The 26,823-nt window shown below is 23.6% G+C and overlaps 1 protein-coding gene across 1 annotated transcript in view; it reads left to right on the top strand.

The window, feature by feature from the left end:
• The window catches only part of Nckx30C, a 219,254-nt gene that overhangs the window by 157,313 nt on the left and 35,118 nt on the right, over positions 1–26,823 (top strand). Inside the window, exons 4-5 of the mRNA XM_065500403.1 lie at positions 5,676–5,857; positions 17,031–17,105. Of these exons, the coding sequence (XP_065356475.1) occupies positions 5,676–5,857; positions 17,031–17,105 (257 nt within the window). The remainder of the gene's footprint in view (positions 1–5,675; positions 5,858–17,030; positions 17,106–26,823) is intronic.

Raw genomic sequence — 26,823 nt, 5'->3', positions numbered from 1 at the left:
AAAAAACACACACACATGTATATAAAAATATATTTATATGTTTATAATTAAATACCATCCTTAGCTTTTGCTGTAACCATTATATTGTTGTATATCAAGTAATGTAATTTATTTGCTGTTATTATTAATAGCATACTTTTAAGGCATATGTAGAATTTAAAGCATATTTTAAGTAGTATTTATATTTATGAAAAGATAATTATTAGAAATTATTGCTGGAGAGAAATGTATAAATTATTTTAAGTAGACAGCTATAAACTAGACAAGATAAATATTTATAAAGACATTAAGAATATTACAAAGCCATAATAAAATTAAAAAAGAAAACTTGCTTCTTTTTAACACTTGTACAGCTATTTCTAATTCATGAATTCAAAAAAAAATTTGGCTAAAGTTGTCATAAGTTAGCTGCTACCCGTACATTCCATTACTTTTTTAATATTTTAGCTTTTAAAACTAATTCTTTTAGATTTTTTGAATTTTTCTTATATTACGTATGATTGATATTAATTCCTTAATAACTTTGCAAAACTTACGATAACTTTGGATTAAATTAAGGGAAGTCTTTCAAATTTCACAAATGAAACCAGAACTAAATGAGAATTTTATTTCTATACCTTTTTTGGATTAGTAACAAAAATCGTAGTATACTTTTAGGTTTCAAAAATTAAAATTACTTTTAAATCATGTTTTTCAGATTTTTTTGTCTAAATTTACACATTTAAATAAACAAATGATTTTTGAATGAAAAAATCTCTAACTAAAATTTTTTAAAAATTTTACAAAAATTTACTTCTTTAAAAAAAAAACATTCTTTGAATTAATTCAAAATCTAATAATAGTTTCCTTAAGATTGCCTCAATATTTATTCTAATGCAATTTATTTTTAATATTTTTGCATTTTGGGAGAATTTTTCAAGATTTTAAAAATTTTCACATACCATGGCGTATGATTTATATTAATTCCTTTACAGTTTTACAAAACTGGCAATAACTTTGTAAGAACTTAATGGAAATCTTTCAAATTACACCTTCTAAATAAAAACTAAATGGGAATTTCATTTATGTTTCTTTTACCAAAAAAATCGAAAATCGTTGTATACTTTTAGGCTTCAAACTTGAAAATTTTGAGCTACTCACGTAAATATCTATTTAGAATTGATTAATTGTTGGATTTTACTCAAAATATAGATATAATTGCCCTAACTTAACTTAACTTTTTAATCTGTTAGCTTTTTATATGATTTTTTTAATATTTTTGAAATTTACTTATACATGACGTATGATTAATATTAATTCCTCTTTAACTTAACAAAACTGTTTATAACTTTTGATGCACTCAATAGAAATCCTTCAAATTACTCAAATTAAATCAAAACTGAATGAGTATTTCATTTAAACACCTTTTACCAATTATAAATGAAAATCGTTGTATACTTTTAAGCTTCAAAATAGAAAATTTTATAATACTCATATTAATTTTTAATAATTTTAGGGTACTCATGTAAATCTCTACTTAGAATTGTTTAATTGTTAGATTTTACACAAAATATGGTTAAAATTGGCCTAACTTAAATTTACTTTTTAATCTGTTAGCTTTTTATATGATTTTTTTTTCATAGTTTTGAAATTTACTTATACATGGCGTATGATTAATATTAATTCCTGTTTAACTTTACAAAACTGTTTATAACTTTTGATGTATTCAATAGAAATATTTCGAATTAAACAGATTATATCGAAACTGAATAAGAATTTCATTGAAATACTTTATAATGATTAATAACGAAAATCGTAGTAGACTTTTAGGCTTCAAAGTTGAAAATTACGATTTTTAGGTTATTTAAGGCAGCAAAGTGGAAAACTACTTGAAAGTCTTGTTATTTAAGTCCATCTTTCTTAATTTTACATGTTTAAGCATAAAAATAATAAAACTTTATAACAAACCATTTTCACAATCAATTTTTGAAATTTTTTTTAAAATTTACTTCCTATAAAGCCCTATTTAAAATTGAATAATGATTAGCTTTAATTAAAAATCTGTGTACATATCCCTTAACTACCCTTTATCCTCCAACTTAATGTAATTTGTACTATTTTAGCCTTAAACAGGAGTTTTTAATATTTTTGTGATTTTCACATACATGACGTATGATTAATATTAATTCCTTTTTAACTTTACAAAACTGTTTACAACTTTTGTTGTATTCAATAGAAATATTTCGAATTAAACAGATGATATTGAAACTGAATAAGAATTGTATTTAAATACTTTATGGAGATAAATAACGGAAAACGTAGTAGACTTTTAGGCTTCAAATTTGAAAATTACGATTTTTAGGTTATTTTTCTATGATTTACACATTTAAACTTAATTATAGATATTTTTGTAAGAATTAATGTTTACAAAAGGATTTTTTGAATAATATAAAAATTTACTACATTTAAAGTAATATTTTTAATTGACTAATTATGGGATTTGACTGTAAACCGGTTTAGAATTGCTTTAAACTTTCCTCTCAAACCAAACTTTAATTTGCATTATTTTAGCTTTTTACAGGAGTTATTAAAAATTATTAAATTTTTCACCTACATGACGTATGATTAATATTAATTTCTCTTTAACTTTACAAAACTGTTTATAACTTTTGATGTATTCAATAGAAATATTTCGAATTAAACAGATTATATCGAAACTGAATAAGAATTTCATTGAAATACTTTATAATGATTAATAACGAAAATCGTAGTAGACTTTTAGGCTTCAAAGTTGAAAATTACGATTTTTAGATTATTTTGCCATGATTTTACACATTCAAGCTAAATTATAGATATTTTTGTAAGAATTAATGTTTACAAAAGAATTTTTTTGAATAATATAAAAATTTACTACATTTAAAGTAATATTTTTAATTGACTAATTATGGGATTTGACTGTAAACCAGTTTAGAATTGCTTTAAACTTTCCTCTATACTCAAACCAAACTTTAATTTGCATTATTTTAGCTTTTTACAGGAGTTATTAAAAATTATTAAATTTTTCACCTACATGACGTATGATTAATATTAATTCCAGTATAATTTTACAAAATTATTTATAACTTTTTATGTTGTGCATAGAAATCTTTCAAATTATAGAGATAACAACTAAACTAAATTGTGTCTATATTTCTATACATTTCAATAATTAACAATAAAAATCGTAGTACACTTTTAGGCTTCAAAGTTGAATTTTTTTTTTAAATGTTTGTCAAAATTATCCTGTTCAATTTTAAATAATTGTTGGCTTTAACACAAAAATTAAAGATTTATGATCCTACTAAAGCAATTTGTATAAAAATTAGTTATATATGGAAGTATTTGGATGTATATTGGTTCCTTTAGGTAAAAGCTTTTATTAAAGCTTAAGTTAGAAAATAAGTAAGTTAAGTATTATTAATTGTATGGCTATTTTGTATATTTTATTTATATTATAAAGTAGTTAAATTGTTTGTTTGCTTTTTAAAAGTTAATTGGCATGTTGTTGTTTAACTAAACTGGTTCAAATTTTGTGATGAAAAATAAATTTGCTTTAAAAACTATTTGAGTTTTGTTAATGCTTATAATGATAAAAAAGCTTTAAATATATAATAATTAAATTGTAATATATTTAGCTTTAAATATAAATATTTGTTTATAAAAACTATTAATAGGAAAGGAAATTTTAAGATTTTTAAAAAAAAATAAATCCTAGAACTGAATCCTATAAATTTGAATCCTTTTATCCCCCCAAAACAAATCACCTTTACAAAAAGCTTTATGAAATTAAAAAGGAAAAGTAGTAGTTACAAAAAACACTAGCTAAAGCTTTTAATTATAGAATAGAAAGCAACTCCCTTTACTTAAGTAAATAAGTACTTAAAGTTTAGCTAAACCCACTAATTTACAGCTTAGATATTAGATGTAAAATATAATAATAATAAAAAAAAACCACACCAAACTTTTTGTATGTAAAGTTTAGTTTAGACACTTTCCTAGAGTTACAATATCCTTTCTTCCGAGCCATGTGTGTTATACACCCCCTTACTTACATTCCTACTTACACCCCATATTAGCCTATTATGCTCTTCAAAATATGCAATACATTTTCAATTCAATTAAAAACAAATAAAACGCTTAACCAACCAACCAGTAGACCAACCACAATTTATATACTTGTTAACTTTTCTAACCAACTTAAAGCAGCTCAACATTACATTTTTATTCTAACCCTTTCCCTCCACCAAGAAATATCAAAAAAAAAAAAAAAAAATTGCAAAAAAAAAAAAAAAGACAAAATGAAACATTAACCAAAACTCGTATGAAATCAAAAGTTTTTGGCCGTGGCGTGGTAAATATATGTAGTGGAAACTCTAATTGTAGTGAAAAAATCTATTTTTTTTTATTATTATTATTTTTTTTAAACAATTTGCCATTGAAAAAAGACGAATTTTGCTACCAAGAGAATATATTGAATTAATCCAAAGAAATATTTTTAATAATTATAATTTTTTTTAATTTTAATTGATTTGATGTTTGTTAAAATGCAAAACTTATGAATTTTTTTATGTTTATCTCTAACTAAAACTTAGTTTAAAACTTAACTGTGTCTTTTAATAAGTCTAAACTTAGTTTAAACTCTGTCTCCCACTTTAAACACTTACTAAATCTCCTCTAAACCAGCTTTAACCTTTGATTAAATTAATTTATCTATTACCTTTTGCTCTCAAAAACCTTAAATCATATTTTATGTCTGTAACTATTCTTTAAACTCTCTCCCTCTTTACATTAATTTATGGCTAATTAATTCTGTTTTAAACTTAACTCCCTCTCTCCTTTAAACTCTCTTACTCTCCCTTTTCTTAACTGTTAATCGTTTAAAATCTCTCTCAGCTTTGGCTGTTTTTTTAAAAGTAGCTCTCTTTTTTATTACTCTCTTTACTCTTTAGTAGTGTTATTTTCTTTAATCTTTAACTTAATCATAAATATTTAAACAACAAAAAAAACTATCTCCATAACTGATTAGCTCTATATACTTACTCTATAGAAAAAACACAAAAATTATTTTATTTTTCCAAATATATTAATTCCAATAAAAAAAAATCTTTTTTCTAAAATACTTACCAAAAAAAACCTTTTATAATTTTAACTTTAGTTTATATTTTCTTTTAAAAAAAAAAATAAAAATTAAAAAACAAATTTTTGCAACGTTTAAAAACTCAATTATTTAATTCGATTTTTTTAATCGATTAAAATTCTTGTTTTCTTTTTTTCTTCTTCTATTTTTTATAATTTTTCAAAAATACAATAAAAATAAATATATATATTTTAATAATAAAAATCAACTTGGATTTTCCGTTTTCCAAACTCAATTGAATTCAATCTCAAAATAAAACAACTCACTTGTTTATTTCTTTTTTTTTAACTTAAAACAATTACAAAATGGTCACTGTGCAATTAAAATTTTTGTCTCTATTTCTCCAAAATAAATTGAAATTTTTTTTTCAATAATTTCTACTATTATTCCGTTTAAAAATTCAATTCAATTAAATTCCTTAAATTAAATTTTAAAAAATAAAAAAAAACACTGAAACTAAAATTAAAAACTAAAAAACCCATTCAACACAACAATGACAATGACAAAGATGATGTTCCAGGCAAGGTGGACGAAAAGGCAACACAATTACATGCCATCGCCTCGCTGAAGGTTCTGCTGGATGCCACAAAACCCCAACGGGGTGGTGCTACCACCTCGGCTGCCAATCATGTGAAGATTAATTTGAAAGAGACCACATTAGCGGATCGTCCAAATGGCAATATTGATACAACTCTAGATTCGGTGAGTACAAAATGTTTCTTTTCGAATAATTTCTATTTTGATGCAAAATAATTTAGTTAAATTTAAGTTTTATTGCTAGAAATTTATTCAAAAAAAAAGTATAATTTAAGGCAAAATTCAAGAATTTCTTGTTAAAGTCTTTCTTATACAGCTAGTTCTAGTTCTGTTCTAGTTCTGTTCTAGTTCTGTTCTAGTTCTGTTCTAGTTCTGTTCTAGTTCTGTTCTAGTTCTGTTCTAGTTCTGTTCTAGTTCTGTTCTAGTTCTGTTCTAGTTCTGTTCTAGTTCTGTTCTAGTTCTGTTCTAGTTCTGTTCTAGTTCTGTTCTAGTTCTGTTCTAGTTCTGTTCTAGTTCTGTTCTAGTTCTGTTCTAGTTCTGTTCTAGTTCTGTTCTAGTTCTGTTCTAGTTCTGTTCTAGTTCTGTTCTAGTTCTGTTCTAGTTCTGTTCTAGTTCTGTTCTAGTTCTGTTCTAGTTCTGTTCTAGTTCTGTTCTAGTTCTAGTTCTGTTCTAGTTCTGTTCTAGTTCTGTTCTAGTTCTGTTCTAGTTCTGTTCTAGTTCTGTTCTAGTTCTGTTCTAGTTCTGTTCTAGTTCTGTTCTAGTTCTGTTCTAGTTCTGTTCTAGTTCTGTTCTAGTTCTGTTCTAGTTCTGTTCTAGTTCTGTTCTAGTTCTGTTCTAGTTCTGTTCTAGTTCTGTTCTAGTTCTGTTCTAGTTCTGTTCTAGTTCTGTTCTAGTTCTGTTCTAGTTCTGTTCTAGTTCTGTTCTAGTTCTGTTCTAGTTCTGTTCTAGTTCTGTTCTAGTTCTGTTCTAGTTCTGTTCTAGTTCTGTTCTAGTTCTGTTCTAGTTCTGTTCTAGTTCTGTTCTAGTTCTGTTCTAGTTCTGTTCTAGTTCTGTTCTAGTTCTGTTCTAGTTCTGTTCTAGTTCTGTTCTAGTTCTGTTCTAGTTCTGTTCTAGTTCTGTTCTAGTTCTGTTCTAGTTCTGTTCTAGTTCTGTTCTAGTTCTGTTCTAGTTCTGTTCTAGTTCTGTTCTAGTTCTGTTCTAGTTCTGTTCTAGTTCTGTTCTAGTTCTGTTCTAGTTCTGTTCTAGTTCTGTTCTAGTTCTGTTCTAGTTCTGTTCTAGTTCTGTTCTAGTTCTGTTCTAGTTCTGTTCTAGTTCTGTTCTAGTTCTGTTCTAGTTCTGTTCTAGTTCTGTTCTAGTTCTGTTCTAGTTCTGTTCTAGTTCTGTTCTAGTTCTGTTCTAGTTCTGTTCTAGTTCTGTTCTAGTTCTGTTCTAGTTCTGTTCTAGTTCTGTTCTAGTTCTGTTCTAGTTCTGTTCTAGTTCTGTTCTAGTTCTGTTCTAGTTCTGTTCTAGTTCTGTTCTAGTTCTGTTCTAGTTCTGTTCTAGTTCTGTTCTAGTTCTGTTCTAGTTCTGTTCTGGTTCTGTTCTAGATCTGTTCTGTTCTAGTTCTGTTCCAGTTCTTTTATGATCCTTAAATTATACTTTTTAAATTTTAAGTATTTTTTACTATATTTTATTGAATGCTATATTTCCTAGTAAAACCAAGTCTTTTGTGATAAATATTCAATCATTTAGATAACAATTCTAGGTCACACAATATCCGCTGCATATTTTCCCTAAGTTTTCATTTTTATTTAATGATTTAAACATAAATGTTATCATTTATTTAAATAGGTATCAGTTAAGGCATAAAATAAAAAGGAAATGCTGTAAAACTATAAATAATTTTAAAAGTATTCATTCAAAACTAAAGTTTCGAAGGACCTAAATCATAGAGTTTATTCCTCAAGTCAGTTTTAAAAGCAAAGACTTCTAATAAAGTTAGTTGAACTGTTCATCTGTTATAAAAACAGAAGTATTTTTGAAAAAAGTCATTAAAAGCTGAAGGTTCGAAGGACCAAAATCTTTAAAATTTATGCAAGTCTTGCAGTATGTTTTGGATAGACAATCGTTTATATTTCTAATTTAATTATTGAAAACAATTGATGTTTTTCTACTTTAAAGATTTTTTAAAATTTTTGGTTCGAAGGACCATAAATGCTTTCTACGTTTATGTAGCTTATTTTCGTTTTATTTGGCACTTCATTTTGCTGCCATGTCTCCTCTTTGTTGACAGTTTTTAAATGATTTCACCAGCATTTCCTTTTCCTCTATGCAATCAGTAGAATATTTTTTTTTCTTTTTTATTTTCGGTTTATTATTAATTTTATTATTGAAAAATAACAAACAAAAAAACCATTAATCAAACAAAACCAAGGATTTCTGTTGATTTTTCTTGTGTTTTTATGTTCAAACAGAATGTTTAAATTTTATATATTTTTTTTTTTATTTTCGATGGAAAATTGTCTTTTTTTAAATGTTAACACAGACATTATTTGGCGACATGGTATGAAAGTGTGTGGAACTTTAAGTTTTTTTGTTATTTTAAATGATGAATTGTTTTTATTTTAATTTTCAACAATTAAAAATGTGTGTGTGTGTCAGTGTGTAGCGACAACTAAAAATAAAAACGGGGGAAAGGAAAAATTGTAGGAAATTCAGGAAAATCACCATGAATATTTATGGTGCCTGCCACACCAAATGTTATATATAATAAACTATGATCTGTATGGCAGAAAGGACTCACGCATCATAAAACAAATGGAACGTGACACCTTAACATATGTTACATTTTATGGCAAAAAATCCGGCTGCTGCATGGTTTATGGTTCATTATTTTTCATTGACATTTCTGCATACAGGTTTTTTTAACCTAAAAAAAAAGTATAAAAAAATATTTTTTAAAAATACTAACAGAAAAGCTTTTATTTCATTATTACCTTGGAAAAATTCTGTTGAATAGATTGTTGAATTCACAAAATGTTAGAGGTTGTTTTTTGCTTTTCCTCTTATATTTGTTTGCTCGTCTGTCCCGTTTATTTACCGGGGCTATAAAAACCACTGCAGCCTATAGAATCAATTACATTAATTGATATTTACATAGAGAGCTTTTATAAATCTATATACTAGACATCTGTATACGTACACATGTAATGATGGTTCGCCTAGATATAATAGTTAAATCAAAACCTCAAAAAAATGTGGGTATTTATTTGTACGAATATTTACACGAAATTAAAAGAGAGAAAAAAAAATATAAAACCAATCAGAGTTAGTTGAAAATAAGTTTTACAAATTTGAAAGGAAAATTTTGTTAAAAATACATATATTCAATACATTCAGAGTTTTAGGCTAAAAAATCAATAAGGAAGCTCTTTATAAGATTCTAACTCTACTCTAACTCTACTCTAACTCTATTCTAACTCTACTCTAACTCTACTCTAACTCTACTCTAACTCTACTCTAACTCTACTCTAACTCTACTCTACTCTAACTCTACTCTACTCTAACTCTACTCTAACTCTACTCTAACTCTACTCTAACTCTACTCTACTCTAACTCTACTCTAACTCTACTCTAACTCTACTCTAACTCTACTCTAACTCTACTCTAACTCTACTCTAACTCTACTCTAACTCTACTCTAACTCTAACTAACTGAACTAGAACTGAACTAGAACTGAACTAGAACTGAACTAGAACTGAACTAGAACTGAACTAGAACTGAACTAGAACTGAACTAGAACTGAACTAGAACTGAACTAGAACTGAACTAGAACTGAACTAGAACTGAACTAGAACTGAACTAGAACTGAACTAGAACTGAACTAGATCTGAACTAGAACTGAACTAGAACTGAACTAGAACTGAACTAGAACTGAACTAGAACTGAACTAGAACTGAACTAGAACTGAACTAGAACTGAACTAGAACTGAACTAGAACTGAACTAGAACTGAACTAGAACTGAACTAGAACTGAACTAGAACTGAACTAGAACTGAACTAGAACTGAACTAGAACTGAACTAGAACTGAACTAGAACTGAACTAGAACTGAACTAGAACTGAACTAGAACTGAACTAGAACTGAACTAGAACTGAACTAGAACTGAACTAGAACTGAACTAGAACTGAACTAGAACTGAACTAGAACTGAACTAGAACTGAACTAGAACTGAACTAGAACTGAACTAGAACTGAACTAGAACTGAACTAGAACTGAACTAGAACTGAACTAGAACTGAACTAGAACTGAACTAGAACTGAACTTGAACTAGAACTGAACTAGAACTGAACTAGAACTGAACTAGAACTGAACTAGAACTGAACTAGAACTGAACTAGAACTGAACTAGAACTGAACTAGAACTGAACTAGAACCTGAACTAGAACTGAACTAGAACCTGTACCTGAAGTAGAACCTGAACTAGGACCTGAACTAGAACCTGAACTAGAACCTGAACTAGAACCTGAACTTGAACCTGAACTAGAACCTGAACTAAAACCTGAACTAGAACCTGAACTAGGACCTGTACCTGAAGTGGAACCTGAACTAGAACTTGAACCTGAACTAGGACCTGAACTAGAACCTGAACTAGAACCTGTACCTGAAGTAGAACCTGAACTAGGACCTGAACTAGAACCTGTACCTGAAGTAGAACCTGAACTAGAACCTAAACTAGAACCTGAACTAGAACCTGAACTAGAACCTGAACTAGAACCTGAACTAGAACTGAACTAGAACTAAACTAGAACCTGAACTAGAACTTAACTAGAACCTAAACTAGAGGTCAGTAATCGAATGTAGTTGTCTCGTGAATATTTGAGGATAGAAAATCAAATTTAGTCAATAAAAAAATTAATTAAATCTCAATTGTTGGAGATTCGAAGGTCCATTTGAGTAAACATTTTAAATATTCAAAGGTCTTATCCAATGTCATCGATTTATACGAAATTCATAAATTTTAGGCCATTAATCCAACTCGAAGGACCATGTTTTGTATGCAGCCAAATGATGACATATTTAAAGATCTAACAGTTTACTTGTAGTGACATTCTCCGTATATTTTATTAAGATGAAAATAAGATAAACTTCCGTTCTTGGTTCGAAGGACCAACTTATTAAAACTATGCTTAGTTAAAAACAATCAGTTTTTTATGGATTTAACATCATTTCCTTTTAACTAGATTCAATTTAAGAAGTTTAACCTCCAAAAATCCCCGATATCTTACAAATATCATTAATTGTTCAGGGTGCGAAGGACCAAAATCTAGCAATTATTCTCACAATTAAAACACACACATTTTTAATGAAATTTTTTAAATTTGCTTATGTTTTAAATAAAATTTAATTATATTCCTTAAATTTTCTTAAGATTTCAATTTAATAAAATATAATTTTTCATATATTTTGGGAAACCCAATATTATTTTCCAACAATTTTAATGGTGTGCCTTGTGCGTGCGTGTTTTGTATTCAAAAGTTCTTATAATTTATTTTAAATTAAGTTCATTCTCTTTAGATATATTTGATGTTGAATATTTTCTGTTAAATTTTATGTTTTATTGAATTTGTTTCAATGTTTATGGAAAATTTTGAGAAAAATTTATAATCCAATGCAACGATTATGTGTGACTATTTCTAAACTTCTAAATTTAAAAAAAAGAATAAAAAATATTTCTATTTAAATATTTATTTATGTATGTCTCTGTCAACTATTTCTATTCTATTTATAAATCTTATTATGTCTCCTTTAATAAATATATTTAAATGTTTGTTATTTTTAATATATATTAACTAAAAAAGAAAAAAAAAGTTGACTACCCCAACCTTTAATCTAACTTTCTATAAATTTCGCTCTCATCTTATCAAGCTCACTTTTCTTATCTATTGATATTTTTCACACTTGCCTTCTTTAAACATCCATTTTTCAAATTTATTTTAGTTTTACATCTTTTCCTTTATTTTTTTGTTGATTTTTAATTACTCTTCTCTATAGACCTAATTCGGAAATATATTTTACTAAATATTGTTTCAATAGAAAGTTATTACATTATATTTTCAGTTGGTTTATGTTGAATTTGGTAACTTATTTGCTTTGTCTTTGATTTTCCTATAAATGCCACTTTTTTAGAATAATTATTTTTGCTTTTCATATTGAGATAATCAAATATTTATATAAAGTTTTATTGCAAATAAAATCATCATATTTACTTACTTATCATTCGTTAATATTTAAAGAATATTGTTAAACAAAAGAAAATATAGTAAAAGTCAAACTTTATAGTTCGATGGACCATATTTGTTTATTTTAAAATCTGGTCCTTCGAACTACAAAGTTTTCTTGGAACAGTGTTCTTTCACATGATTTACAGGAGATTGTTAATATATTTGAATTGAAAGAACTGCTTTCAAGAGCACCATTATAAAAATATCATTAAGGTTCGAAGGACCTAAATATCACAATCCTCAAACCAATTTGTATTGACAGACTTTTTATAAAGAATACTTTTAAGAAATATATTGGTGAAGGTTCGAAGGACCTTAAGTACCCTAAATTAATATTAAGATTTGGTGTGTAAATTTATATTTGAACTTATAAATGAATACCAAACGAAATATTAATTAAGGTTCGAAGGACCTAAAATTTATAGTTTTTCAGATTAGTTAAGGTTCAAAGGACCTAAAATACAGCACAACAATATAAAAATCCTAAAATCTGATTGAATTGAGAGTCTTTCGTTGAGCAGATTATCATGCTAAAATCATTCTAAAAGAAATATTAATTAAGGTTCGAAGGACCTAAAATACAGTACATTAAAATCAAAATCCTCAAATCTGTTTGAATTGAGATTCTTTAACTGAACAGATTATCATGCTAAATGCCATTCTAAATTAAATATTTATTAAGGTTCGAAGGACCTAAAGTACATTACATTAAAATTAAAATCCTCAAATCTGTTTGCATTGAGAGTCTTTCTTTGAACAGATTATCATGCTAAAATCATTCTAATAGAAATATTAATTAAGGTTCGAAGGACCTAAAGTACATTACATTATAATCAAAATCCTCAAATCTGTTTGCATTAAGAGTATTTCGTTGAGCAGATTATCATGCTGAAATCTTTCCAAAAGAAATACTGATTAAGGTTCGAAGGACATAAAATACAGAACATTAAAATCAAAATCCTCAAATCTGTTTGAATTGAAAATCTTTCTTTGAGCCGATTACCATGCTAAAATCATTCAAAAATAAATATTATTTAAGGTTCGAAGGACATAAAGTACTGCATTTTGCCCCCTTTTCACTTTCCCGTTCAAATTAATGATTTCCACAAATAATATTTAAAAAGTTTGACGTATGCTCTACTGATTTTCTGTAGTTCACATAAACTGGAACAGATTTTCAAAATTGATTTATAATTTCAGACATTAAAATGCAAAAATTCAAATTGAAACCTTTTTCTAAATGTTTGAAACTTTAAAGTTCGCAGGAAAATGTACAAATATTAAAAGGAAAATCTAAAATTTTACAACATTAACTCAATCTTAAACAATTTGAGGTTCGAAGGACCACATTGCAGCACATTATAATATTCAAAGTTCGAAGAATATTTTAATTCTCGCTAAATGTTTGAGACTTTAAGGTTCCCAGGTCAACAGAAAAATTTAGAAATATTAAAAGGAAAATCTAAAATTTTACAACATTAACTCAATTTGAAACAATTTGAGGTTCGAAGGACCATATTGCAGCTTATTTTTACATTCAAAGTGGTCTTCAAATATAGGTGCTTTAAAATAATAATTGAATAATCTTTACTTACTTTTTAGAAAAAAGTACCTTTTTAAATTATTACTTCCGGAAAAAGGTCTTTTAATAAAGTTAGAAAAAAGTAGTTTTTTAAATTACTACTTCCGGAAAAAGGTATTGTTTTAAAAATCAAAGTACTTTTGATAAAATAAGTTGTAGAAAAATATCTTTTTTAAAAAATTATTTTTTTTTAAAGGTACTTTTCGAAATAAGTACTTTTTTAAAAGTGCTTATAGAAAGGAGTACTTTTAACAAAGTAATTTTAGAAAACTCCTTTTTATAATTTTGGAAAAAGGTACTTTTTCAGAGAGTACTAGCAGAAAAAGTACTTTTAGAAAAAATCAGTTTTTTAAAATAGTTGTTTTAGCAAAAGTACACTTCTAAAATGTATTTTTCTATAAAAATAATTTTTGGAAAAAGTACTTTTTTGAAAAAGGTATTGTGTACTTATAGAATAACACACTTTTTTTAAGTATTGCATCGAGAAAAAATTTATTTTTTTTAAAAGATACTTTTTTAAAAAAAGTGCTATTTTGGAAAAAGATACTTTTTTTAAAAAGTACTATTTTGGGAAAAGGTACTTTTTAAAAAGTACTATTTCTGAAAAAGATACATTTTAAAAAGTACTATTTCTGAAAAAGTTACTTTTTGAAAAAAGTACTATTTCTCAAAAAGGTACATTTTGAAAAAAGTACTATTTCTCAAAAAGGTACTTTTTGAAAAAAGTACTATTTCTCAAAAAGGTACTTTTTGAAAAAGTACTATTTCTCAAAAAGGTACTTTTTCAAAAAATATTAATTTTCAGAAAAAATTTAATTTTTAGAAAAAAGTATTTTTTTAGAAAAGAATCAGACATATTTTTTAAAAGATACTTTTTAAAATTTCTATTTCTCATAAATTTTTCAGAAAAAATTAAATTTTTAGGAAAAAGTACTTTTTTAGAAAAGAATCAGACACATTTTTTAAAAGATACTTTTTAAAAAAAAGTACTATTTTGGAAAAAGGTATTTTTTAAAAAAGTACTATTTTGGAAAAAGGTACTTTTTAAAAAAAAGTACTATTTCTGAAAAAGGTACATTTTAAAAAAGTACAATTTCTAAAAAAGTACTATTTCTGAAAAAGGTACTTTTAAAAAAAAATATTATTTTTTAAGAAAAAATTTAAATTTTAGAAAAAAGTACTTTTTAAGAAAAGAATCAGACACTTTTTTTAAATAAGTATTTCATACAGAAAAATGAAATATGTATTTTTTTTTAAAAGTACTATTTTGGGAAAAGGTACTTTTAAAAAAGTACATACTATTATTGAAAATTGCAATACATATACTTTTATGAAAAAGTACTTTTCCAAAAAGGTACTTTTTAAAAAAGTACTTTTGGAAAAAAATTAAAAAGTAGTATTGAAAAAAAGTACAATTTTTTAAAAAGGTACTTTTTGAAAATAATATTATTTTTCAGAAAAAAAATATTTTTTAGAAAAAATTTATTTTTTAGAAAAAAGTACTTTTTTAAAAAGAATCAGACACATTTTATAATGATAAAAATGAAATATGCATTATACTTTTTTAAAAAGTACTATTTTGGAAAAAGGTACTTTTAAAAAAAAAACTATTTTGGAAAGGTACTTTTTAAAAAAGTACTTACTATTATTGAAAAAATTTATTTTTGAAAAAGGTACTTTTTGAAAAAAATATTATTATTCAGAAAAATGTACTTTTGAAAAAGGTACTTTATCAGAAAGGAATCAGACACATTTTTTAAATATTTCATCGAGAAAACTGAAATATTATACTTTTATGAAAAGGTACTTTTTAAAAAGTACTTTTTTGAAAAAGGTATTTTTTAAAAGGAACATACTATTATTGAAAAATGCACATTTGAAAAAGGTACTTTTTGAAAAAATTTAATTTTTAGGAAAAAACTACTTTTTTAGAACAGAAACAGACACAGTTTTTAAATATTTCATGGAGAAAAATTAAATATTATACTTTTTTGAAAAAGTACTTTTTGATAAAGGTATTTTTTTTTTTTTTAAAAAAAGAAGATTTTTGAAAAAATTACTATTATTGAAAAATGCACCTTTGAAAAAATGTAATTTTTAGAATAAAAAGTACTTTTTTAGAAAAGAATCAGACACAGTTTTTAAATATTTCATGGAGAAAAATTAAATATTATACTTTTTTGAAGAAGTAATTTTTGATAAAAGTACTTTTTTAAAAAAAAGTAGATTTTTCAAAAAGAATTATTGAAAAATGCACTTTTGAAAAAAGTACTTTTTGAAAAAATGTAATTTTTAGAAAAAAGTACTTTTTTAGAAAAGAATCAGACACAATTTTTAAATATTTCATGGAGAAAAATTATATATTATACTTTTTTAAAAAAAGTAGATTTTTCAAAAAAAATTATGAAAAAAGTACTTTTTGAAAAAAGTACTTTTTGAAAAAATTTAATTTTTAGAAAAAAGTACTTTTTTAGAAAAGAATCAGAAAATATTTCTATGGAGAAAAATTAAATATTATACTTTTATGAAAAGAGTATTTTTTTAAAAAGAGTACTTTTTTAAAAAAAGTACTTTTTAAAAAAAATTTAATTTTTTAGAAAAATAACAAACTTTTACTATATTTTCCACATTTTCAAAACGCTCTACAATTTTTACTCCTTTAAATAATCATTTAGTTTGTTGCAATTTTGTGTGTGTATAATATTTGACACTTAATCATCATAATCATTTATTAAACTAGTTTACCAAAAATAAAGCTTAAAGCTCTACACACAAAACAGCTTTTAGTTTGAGTTCAAAAAGTAGTTAAATGTAGTTATTTAAATTGTTACTTAAAATTATAAAAAAAAACTAGCAATAATAGACAAAGCAAAGCTAAAAATTAAATTTATTTTAACATTATTTTAAAATATTTATTTAAATTTTTGTTTATTTTATGAAAAAATTAATAAAAATATTCCGAGTTGGGCCTTCATAAACTTAACCTTAAAGCTATTGGTGGTAAAAATTAAAAATATTAGGCTTTTCATTTAATTAAAATTGAAATTAACAAAACAAAAAGTTAAGCTAAAAACTTCTGTCTCTCTATCTCTCTGTCTCTCTCTTTCCATGACTTAATCTTTAAAGTCTTTTAACCCTTTTAATAACTGTTATTTTTTCTAAACGAATTAACTTAATGTATTCATTTATATAAGAATTATTTAAAGAAAAGCTTTTTTATTTAGTTTATTGTTTATTGTTTTTTGAATTTAACTTTAAGTACATTTGTTTTTGCTATAAACTTATTAAGTAATTAATTAAAAAAAAAAAACATTTTTTTTGTATTTCAATTATTTTTCAATTAATTATTAACTTATATATTACTTTTTTTTCTTCTTCACACAAATTAACTCTGTCTTCTTAAAAACTAAACAATTAATGAAAATATGTTTAACCAAAAAACAAAAACCATATAAATAAATTTGTTAATTGTAAAAAATTTAACAAATTTAAAGCCATCGTTAAGTGGTCGTCGTGCCAGCTGGATAGATCAAAGGGTCAAAATTCAAACGCGAAAATTTAGCATCAAAGTTAGTTTCACAAAATAATTTAATTTCTTCTCTTACTTTTAACTTTACATTTTTTTTCTTAACAAAAACCAAACCAAACAACATATTTTTCTATAATTTATTTTTATTAAAAAAGAAAATTTTATTTAAAACTAAAAATTATTATAATATTTTTGACTGCTTTTATAACAAAACCTCCAATAATAATTTTCAATTTGATTGTTATATTTATGTAAAAAATTTGAATAATTTTTCATTAACTTAGCCAACTAATTTTTAGCCCAGCTTTAAATAATTAGCAAAACCTTAACACTTCATTTTTTTTATATCATTTTATAATTTTTTTATTTTAATTTCCATTTAATTTTCTTAGTAATTTATGTTTTTTTTTAAATATGTGTATTCATTGTTAATTTAGCATTGAATCCATTTGTAATTAGTAATTGTATTGGCACCTAAAACTAAACCAAAATCTTGTATAATTGCCATGGCTTTAAATGTTGTTATAAATATTTAAAATATTAGACCATTTTAAAACCTATTTTTGTATATAACTAACAAAACCTAAAGGTTTTTCCACTGCATGCTTAAATCTCCTGAAATGAAACATAATTTTATAGAAAACTTACAAAAAAAATTCTTGAAAAATATAAAAAATTTTGTTTTGAAAAACAAAATGGACTTGAAACATTTAGTTGGAATCAACAAAATTACATCCTCTTAAAATTAAGACAAATAACATTAAATTAATTATGAAACCATAGTATGAACCAAATGGAATTGAAACACTTCTGAAAAATCATCAAAAACTTACTTAAAACTCATTCATTATCACTAAACAAATATAATTCTGGCTAAAGAACCAACCTGAAAACGAAACAATATTGAAAAGAAACGAAATGGAATTGAAACACTGAAAAGAAATCATAACTAAGCATACATTGTTTTTTAAACAAAAATAAAAAATCCTACAATATCCACCTTAGTCATGAAATACCTCGAATAACACTTTTCTATACCTTGGTAATGAAAGAAGTAGTCAGTGTTAAATTTTATTTAAACTTCCATATACCAAGTGTTCTTAGCTTATTCTATAAGCAAAGAATTAAAACATTATTACGCTTTAGTTATCTTTAGGAAATTTCAACTATAATTCACTTTAGGAACTAATTACTTTACTGGCTACTAGTAAGTTAACAAAGGGTCAGTTGTGTATTTAATTGTTTTTATTTGGTAATAAGGAAATTTACAAAATACATATTTATTTTGTGATATAAGGTAACAAAAATCTCCAATACAATCCAAAAGTACTATTTCAAAATAAGACTTTTTGATAAAAATCCAAATCTTGAAAAAAGTACTTTTTTAAAATTATACTTTTTTCATAATTTTTTTTACTAAACCTAGACTAAAATATGTTTTACCAATTAAAAAGTACTATATCAGAAAAGTACTTTTTATACAATTTGCTAAATTTTTCTTAAAATACAGTTTGTTGGAAAAAGTACTTTTTCAAAATTGTACTTTTTTCATAAATCTAGTTTTAAATTTATAAAAAAGTACTTTTTTTACTGGAAATTAAACTTTTTAAATATTTTGATAGTTAAACCTAAAATTTAAGACTAAAATACTTTTTAGCAATTAAAAATTTCTATATTAGAAAAGTACTTTTTGTACAATTTTGACAAAAACAGGAAATTAATTTAATTTATATGTTTAAGGCTCACCTTAGTATTATTAGTATGATTTCCTGCAGTTTTTGTTGAAGCATTAAAATCATTAAAAGAAACATAAAGTACTTTTTAACATAAAAAATTTATTTTTGCAAATAGTACTTTTTTATAAAATGTGTGGCATTTTTTAAGGAAAATGGTACTTCTATGCACAAAATAATAATTTTAATATAAAATGTTATTGAAATAAGCAAAAAGTACTTTTTAGTATAAAAAAGTACTTTTTTAATTTGAGCTATTTTTTATGGAAAATGGTATTTTTATGCATCTTAAACAAAAAAATATTTAAATATTAAAAGTACTTTTTAGTATAAAAAAGTACTTTTTTAATTTGAGCTATTTTTTATGGAAAATGGTATTTTTATGCATCTTAAACAAAAAAATATTTAAAATAAGCAAAAAGTACCATTTAGTATAAAAAGTACTTTTTGCAAATGTACTTTTTTTATATAAATTTTGTTATTTTTTAGGGAAAATGTTAGTTTTATGCACAAGATAATAATTTCAAGCTAAAAAAAATATTAAAATAAGCTTAAAGTACTTTTTAGTATAAAAAAGTACTTTTTGAAAATAGTACTATTTTGTATAGTTTTTGGTATTTTTTATGGAAAATTATAGTTTTATGTACAAAATAAGCAAGACCAAAATTTATATAAAAAAAGTACATTTGCAAAAAGTACTTTTTATACTAAATAGTACTTTTTGCTTATTTTAATATTATTAATTGATGCATAAAAATACCATTTTCCATAAATAAATAGCTCAAATTAAAAAAATACTACATATTTGCAAAAAGTACTTTTTTATACTAAAAAGTACTTTTTGCAAATATGTAGTACTTTTTTAATTTAAGCTATTTTTTATGGAAAATGATATTTTTATGCATCTTAAACAAAAACATATTTAAAATAAGCAAAAAGTACTATTTAGTATAAAAAGTACTTTTTGCAAATGTACTTTTTTATATAAATTTTGGTACTTTTTAGGGAAAATGTTAGTTTTATGCACAAGATAATAATTTCAAGCTAAAAAAAATATTAAAATAAGCTAAAAGTACTTTTTAGTATAGAAAAGTACTTTTTGAAAATAGTACTATTATAGTTTTTGGTACTTTTTATGGAACATTATAGTTTTATGTACAAAATAAGCAAGACCAAAATTTATATAAAAAAGTACATTTGCAAAAAGTGCTTTTTATACTAAATAGTACTTTTTGCTTATTTTAATATTATTAATTGATGCATAAAAATATCATTTTCCATAAATAAATAGCTCAAATTAAAAAAATACTACATATTTGCAAAAAGTACTTTTTTAAACTTTTTTATACTAAAAAGTACTTTTTAAACTTTTTTATACTAAAAAGTACTTTTTGCAAATATGTAGTATTTTTTTAATTTGAGCTATTTTTTATGGAAAATGGTATTTTTATACATCTTAAACAAAAACATATTTAAAATAAGCAAAAGGTAATATTTAGTATAAAAAGTACTTTTTGCAAATGTACTTTTTTTATATAAATTTTGGTATTTTTTAGGGAAAATGTTAGTTTTATGCACAAGATAATAATTTCAAGCTAAAAAAAAATTAAAATAAGCTAAAAGTACTTTTTAGTATAAAAAAGTACTTTTTGAAAATAGTAATATTTTGTATAGTTTTTGGTATTTTTTATGGAAAATTATAGTTTTATGTACAAAATAATAATTTAACTTAAAAAGTACGACATATTTCAAAATAGTACTTTTTGTGGAATTTACAAAATTTCTTAAAAAAGTACTTTTTTTATATTTGACCAAAAGTACCAAAATGTTAGTTTTATGCACAAGATAATAATTTCGAGCTAAAAAAATATTAAAATAAGCAAAAGTACTTTTTATTATAAAAAAAGTACTTTTTGAAAATAGTACTATTTTGTATCGTTTTTGGTATTTTTTTTATGGAAAATTATAATTTTATGTATAAAATAAATTAAAAAGTACGACATATTTCAAAATAGTACTTTTTGTGAAATTAAGAAAATTTTTTAAAAAAGTACTTTTTTATACTTTTGTATAGTTTACTAAATTTTTAACACCAAGAAAAAATAATAATTTTATAAAAAAAGTACTATTTTTTTAAATGACCGAAATTGGTACCAAATTGGTAAATTTTCAAAATTGTGCAAAATAAAAATGAAATTGGCAGAAAATTACGATTTTTAACTTGTAGTTAAAAGGTACTATTAAGAAAGTACTTTTTGAAATTTCACCAAAATTACTTTTTGTTTAAATTACTGCATTTTTTTCATTCTGGAAAATAATACTTTAACACCAAGAAAAAAATAATAATTTCTTAAAAATAGTACTTTCTAAAACGTACTTTCTTGAATTGACAAAAAAGCACTTTTTATGCAATTTCCAGAATTTTCTCAAAATAAAAATATAAATAAAAAACCATAAAAAACCCTAGAAATGCCAGAAAATTTGGATTTTTTGACATTTAGCAAAAAGGTACTTTTTGAAATTTTACCCATTTTTTGTTATTCTAGAAAATAATATTTTTTGTACTGTTTACTAAATTCTTAACACCAAGAAAAAATAATAATTTAGTTCAAAAAAATTGTACTTTCTGAAACGTACTTTTTTTCATAGACCAAAAGTACTTTTAGTACAATTTACTGATTTTCTCAAAATAGTAAATTAGGCAAAATAAACTATGAAAAACTATAAAAATATCAGAAAATTAGGATTTTTTGACTTTTAGCAAAAAGGTACTTTTAAGATAGTACTTTTTTGAAATTTGACCAAAAGTACTTTTTGCTAAATTTACAAAATTTTCAAAATAAACTAAATTTTTATGCAACAAATTTTGCTCATAACAATAAAAAGTACAAAAATATAATTTTTTAAATTGGTACCAAAAAAAGTACTTTTTAAAAATTAACTTTAATTACTCAAAAAAATAAAACAATTTATAATTATTGCATTTTCGTAATACATATATTAAATAATATAAAACCATAAAAATTACTGAAAATTTTGATTCTTTTTAATTTGTACCAAAAAGTACTTTTCGACCAAAAGTACTTTTTGCTAAATTTACGAAATTTTCAACATAAACTAAATTTGTATGCCAAAAATTGTGCTCAAAACAATAAAAAGTACAAAAATATAATTTTTTTAATTGGTACCAAAAAAAGTACTTTTTAAAAATTAACTTTAATTACTCAAAAAAATAAAACAATTTATAATTAATGCATTTGCTCAATACATATAGTAAATTATACAAAACCATAAAAATTACTGAAAATTTTGATTCTTTTAATTTGTCAAAACTAAAAAATGCATAAAATCATTATTTTTTTAATTGGTACCAAAAAAAAGTACTTTTTAAAAATAACACTTATTATTTCTAAAAATAGGACTTTTTTGTATAACAGCATGTATGCAGCTTTGCCAAAAATAAGATAATAATATTGTTTAGAAATGTACTTTATTTAAATTGATAAATAGTACTTTTTGTGAAAATTAAATAGTACTTTTTGGCAAAGTAAATTATTCAAAAATGGCCAAAAATTGGAATGTTTAAATTTGAGCAAAAATTTATTTTTATAGCATTTACGACATTTTCAAAGATCTGTTTAAAAAAAACTAGATTTTTAAAAAAGTACTATTTTGGTACTTTTTCAAAATTATGAAAAAAACGTACTTTTTATACAATTTCCCAATAAAGTAAATTTTTATTTATAATATAAAATAAAAAAGTACTTTTTTTTTAATTCGACCAAAAGTACTTTTTGGTAAAATTTACTACATTTTCACTATAAAATTGCAGAAAATTAAGATTTTTTTTTAATTTGAAGCAAAAAGTACTTTTTTATGAAAAAAAAACACTTTTAAAAATAGTAAAAAATTTTAATGTTTAAATTTGAGCAAAAAAAAAGTACTTATTTTTATTAGAAAACTCATTTTTATAGCATTTACGACATTTTCAAAGATCTGAGGAAAATTTTGTTTAAAAAAACTAGATTTTTAAAAAAAAGTACTATTTTGGTACTTTTTCAAAATTATGAAAAAAAGTACTTTTTGTACAATTTCCCAATAAAGTAAATTTTTATTTATAATATGAAATAAAAAAGTACTTTTTTTTTAATTCGACCAAAAGTACTTTTTGGTAAAATTTACTACATTTTCACTATAAAATAAAAAGTACTCAAAACTATTAAAATTGCAGAAAATTAAGATTTTTTTTTTAATTTGAAGCAAAAAGTACTTTTTTATGAAAATTAAAAATAGTAAAAAATTTTAATGTTTAAATTTGAGCAAAAAAAAGTACTTATTTTTATTAGAAAATTTGTTTTTATAGCATTTACGACATTTTCAAAGATGTGAGGAAAATTTTGTTTAAAAAAAATAGAATTTTAAAAAAAGTACTATTTTGGTACTTTTTCAAAATTATGAAAAAAAGTACTTTTTGTATAATTTGCCAATAAAGTAAATTTTTATTTATAATATAAAATAAAAAAGTACTTTTTTTTAATTCGACCAAAAGTACTTTTTGGTAAAATTTACTGCATTTTCACTATAAAATAAAAAGTACTCAAAACTATTAAAATTGCAGAAAATTATGATTTTTTTTTTTAATTTGAAGCAAAAAGTACTTTTTATGAAAAAAGTACTTTTACTTTTTGTTAAAATAAGATACTTTTTGAAACCCAAATCGAGCCTTTAGCATCATCATAGAATTTCCTGAACCTCTGCCAATATTTATAAAAATTCATCATAAATTTGCAATTATTTGCGCATATGACAAAGTTCCATGCAATATTTCAACAACTTAAAGACAGTCTATGGTGAAATTCTAGTAAAATATGAAAGACGTTAATATACAAGTTCTAAAGTTGTGGTGGTAGTTTCCGTTGCCAAACCTTATTTTTTAACCACAACTAAAAGGAATACAAATAAAACAGAAAAATTTAAAAACTATTAAACCAAACAAAGAATGAAATCAAAGAAAAATATAAAAAAACAAGGACAAATATTGCTGAAAGCAAAGCAAGGAGCTGTTGACACTGTTACTAGCACGACGACTAATGCTGGTAGCAACAAAACTACTAGCTATAAATCGTTGATTTTTGCTTTTAATTTTACAGCAAAAAATAAAATCAATTGATTTGGAAATTTGTAAGGAAAAAAAGAAGAAAAATTACAACCAAATGTGGGACATATATCAGTGTGTATGCTTAGAAAACCAACGCTCATGCTTAAGCATGCCTTTTAACAAAGCTCCCTGTAAAGAGCATTGACTGTAATTGAGTACAAATGTTAGAGGATTCTATCTACTACACAAATATGTGGGTTGTAGTAGTAGCTAGTGGTGTTTCACTCATGTTTACACTCAAACACATGAAACCCAAAAAAAAAAAAAAAATTCCCCTAAAAAAGGATATTTTTTTTCTTCTAAAAACCAACCAACCAGCCAGCCAGCCAGCATGTCGTGATTTAGTCAAATTTCTTTTTGCAGCAGTTTTTGTATTCGAAAATACAATTTATTGCCGACAATGTTCATGTTCTCAATGCTTAAAGAATCCAACGAAATTAGTGCCTCAGATTGAAATGATTGTGCATTCTTTAATATACTAGACAACAAGCCAACAACATTTAAACGTTCATTGCTGGCCTTGGATATCAATGATGATGAAATTGAGGAATTGAGGGAAATGGAATCATTCAGTTCGTCCTTTTGGCCTGGTTCAAAAATAAATAAACAAGCAAGCAAACAACCGTCAAGCATGTTCAACCTCATGTTAAAGGAAAAGCAAAGAAATGAAACGAAATGAAATGAAGAATAACAACGAAAAAACAATATCAATCACTTTGGTCATCAATTTTGAAGGAAAGAAATTGAAATAGTTTTTTTTTTCTTTTTTTTCTCATTTCGTTATTATTTTATATTTGTTATTTGAAACGTGTGTGAGCAAGAAGTTGTTAGGAAAGGATTTATTTTTAACGTGCTAGGGAGGGCAAGAAAATAACGGAAATGAAGAAAAATATACAAGAAGCAAGTGAATTTGTAAAATTGAAAAATATAGTACTTTTTTGTGGCAAATTTTATAGGGAAAAATTATTTAAAATCTTAAAAGTGTTTTAAAAATAAAATATTTTTAATTTCAAATAAAAAAGTACTTTTTAAAAAGTACTTTTTCATTATAAACTAAATTTTTAAATGGTAGAAAATTATATTTTTTTGAATTTGAAGCTAAAAAGTACTTTTCTGAAATTTGGCTAAAAGTACTTTTTTGTATAATTTTCATTTATAAAAAATATTAAAAACTATAAAAATGGCAGAGAATTTGAATTTTTCAATTTAAATAAAAAACTACTTTTTTTAAATTCGACCAAAAGTACTTTTTGTAACTTTTTTTATTATAAAGTAAATTTTTAATTAAAATTATATTTTTTTGAATTTGAAGCAAAAAAGTACTTTTCTGAAATTTGGCTAAAAGTACTTTTTGTATAATTTTCATTTATAAAAAATATTAAAAACTATAAAAATGGAAGAGAATTTAAATTTTCCAATTTAAATAAAAAAGTACTTTTTGCAAAGTACTTTTTTTAAAGTACGACCAAAAGTACTTTTTGTACAATTCAAAGCATTTTCACTATAAAGTACATTTGTATACATTAAAACTACTCAAAACTATTAAAATGGCAGAAAATTTTAATTATTTTAATTCGAATCAAAAAAGTACTTTTTTTAAATTCGACCAAAAGTACTTTTTGTACAATTTCAGCATTTTCACTCCAGAGTAAATTTTTATACATAAAAAGTACTCAAAACTATTAAAATGGCAGAAAATTTTAATTATTTTAATTCGAATCAAAAAAGTACTTTTTTTAAATTCGACCAAAAGTACTTTTTGTACAATTTACAGCATTTTCACACTATAAAGCATAAAAAGTATACATAAAAAGTACTTAAAACTGTTTAAATGACTGAAATTGTGTTTTTTTAATTATAAAGTAAATTTTTAATTAAAATTATATTTTTTTGAATTTGAAGCAAAAAAGTACTTTTCTGAAATTTGGCTAAAAGTACTTTTTGTATAATTTTCATTTATAAAAAATATTAAAAACTATAAAAATGGAAGAGAATTTAAATTTTCCAATTTAAATAAAAAAGTACTTTTTGCAAAGTACTTTTTTTAAAGTACGACCAAAAGTACTTTTTGTACAATTCAAAGCATTTTCACTATAAAGTACATTTGTATACATTAAAACTACTCAAAACTATTAAAATGGCAGAAAATTTTAATTATTTTAATTCGAATCAAAAAAGTACTTTTTTTAAATTCGACCAAAAGTACTTTTTGTACAATTTCAGCATTTTCACTCCAGAGTAAATTTTTATACATAAAAAGTACTCAAAACTATTAAAATGGCAGAAAATTTTAATTATTTTAATTCGAATCAAAAAAGTACTTTTTTTAAATTCGACCAAAAGTACTTTTTGTACAATTTACAGCATTTTCACACTATAAAGCATAAAAAGTATACATAAAAAGTACTTAAAACTGTTTAAATGACTGAAATTGTGTTTTTTTAATTATAAAGTAAATTTTTAATTAAAATTATATTTTTTTGAATTTGAAGCAAAAAAGTACTTTTCTGAAATTTGGCTAAAAGTACTTTTTTGTGAAATTTTCATTTATAAAAAATATTAAAAAACTATAAATATGGCAGAGAATTAAAATTTTTCAATTTAAATAAAAAAGTACTTTTTGAAAAGTACTTTTTTTAAATTCGACCAAAAGTACTTTTTGTAAAATTTACAGCATTTTCACTATGAAGTAAATTTTTATATATAAAAGTACTCAAAACTATTAAAATGGCAGAAGATTTGAATTATTTTAATTCGAATCAAAAAAGTACTTTTTTTTAAATTTGACCAAAAGTACTTTTTGTAAAATTTGCAGCATTTTCACTCCAGAGTAAATTTTTATACATAAAAAGTACTCAAAACTATTA

This window comes from Calliphora vicina, chromosome 2, assembly GCF_958450345.1.
Source record: "Calliphora vicina chromosome 2, idCalVici1.1, whole genome shotgun sequence".
NCBI classification, from domain to species: domain Eukaryota; kingdom Metazoa; phylum Arthropoda; class Insecta; order Diptera; family Calliphoridae; genus Calliphora; species Calliphora vicina.
The sequence above is the reverse complement of the archived record's forward strand: the minus strand, read 5'-3'. Positions and strand labels throughout refer to the sequence as shown.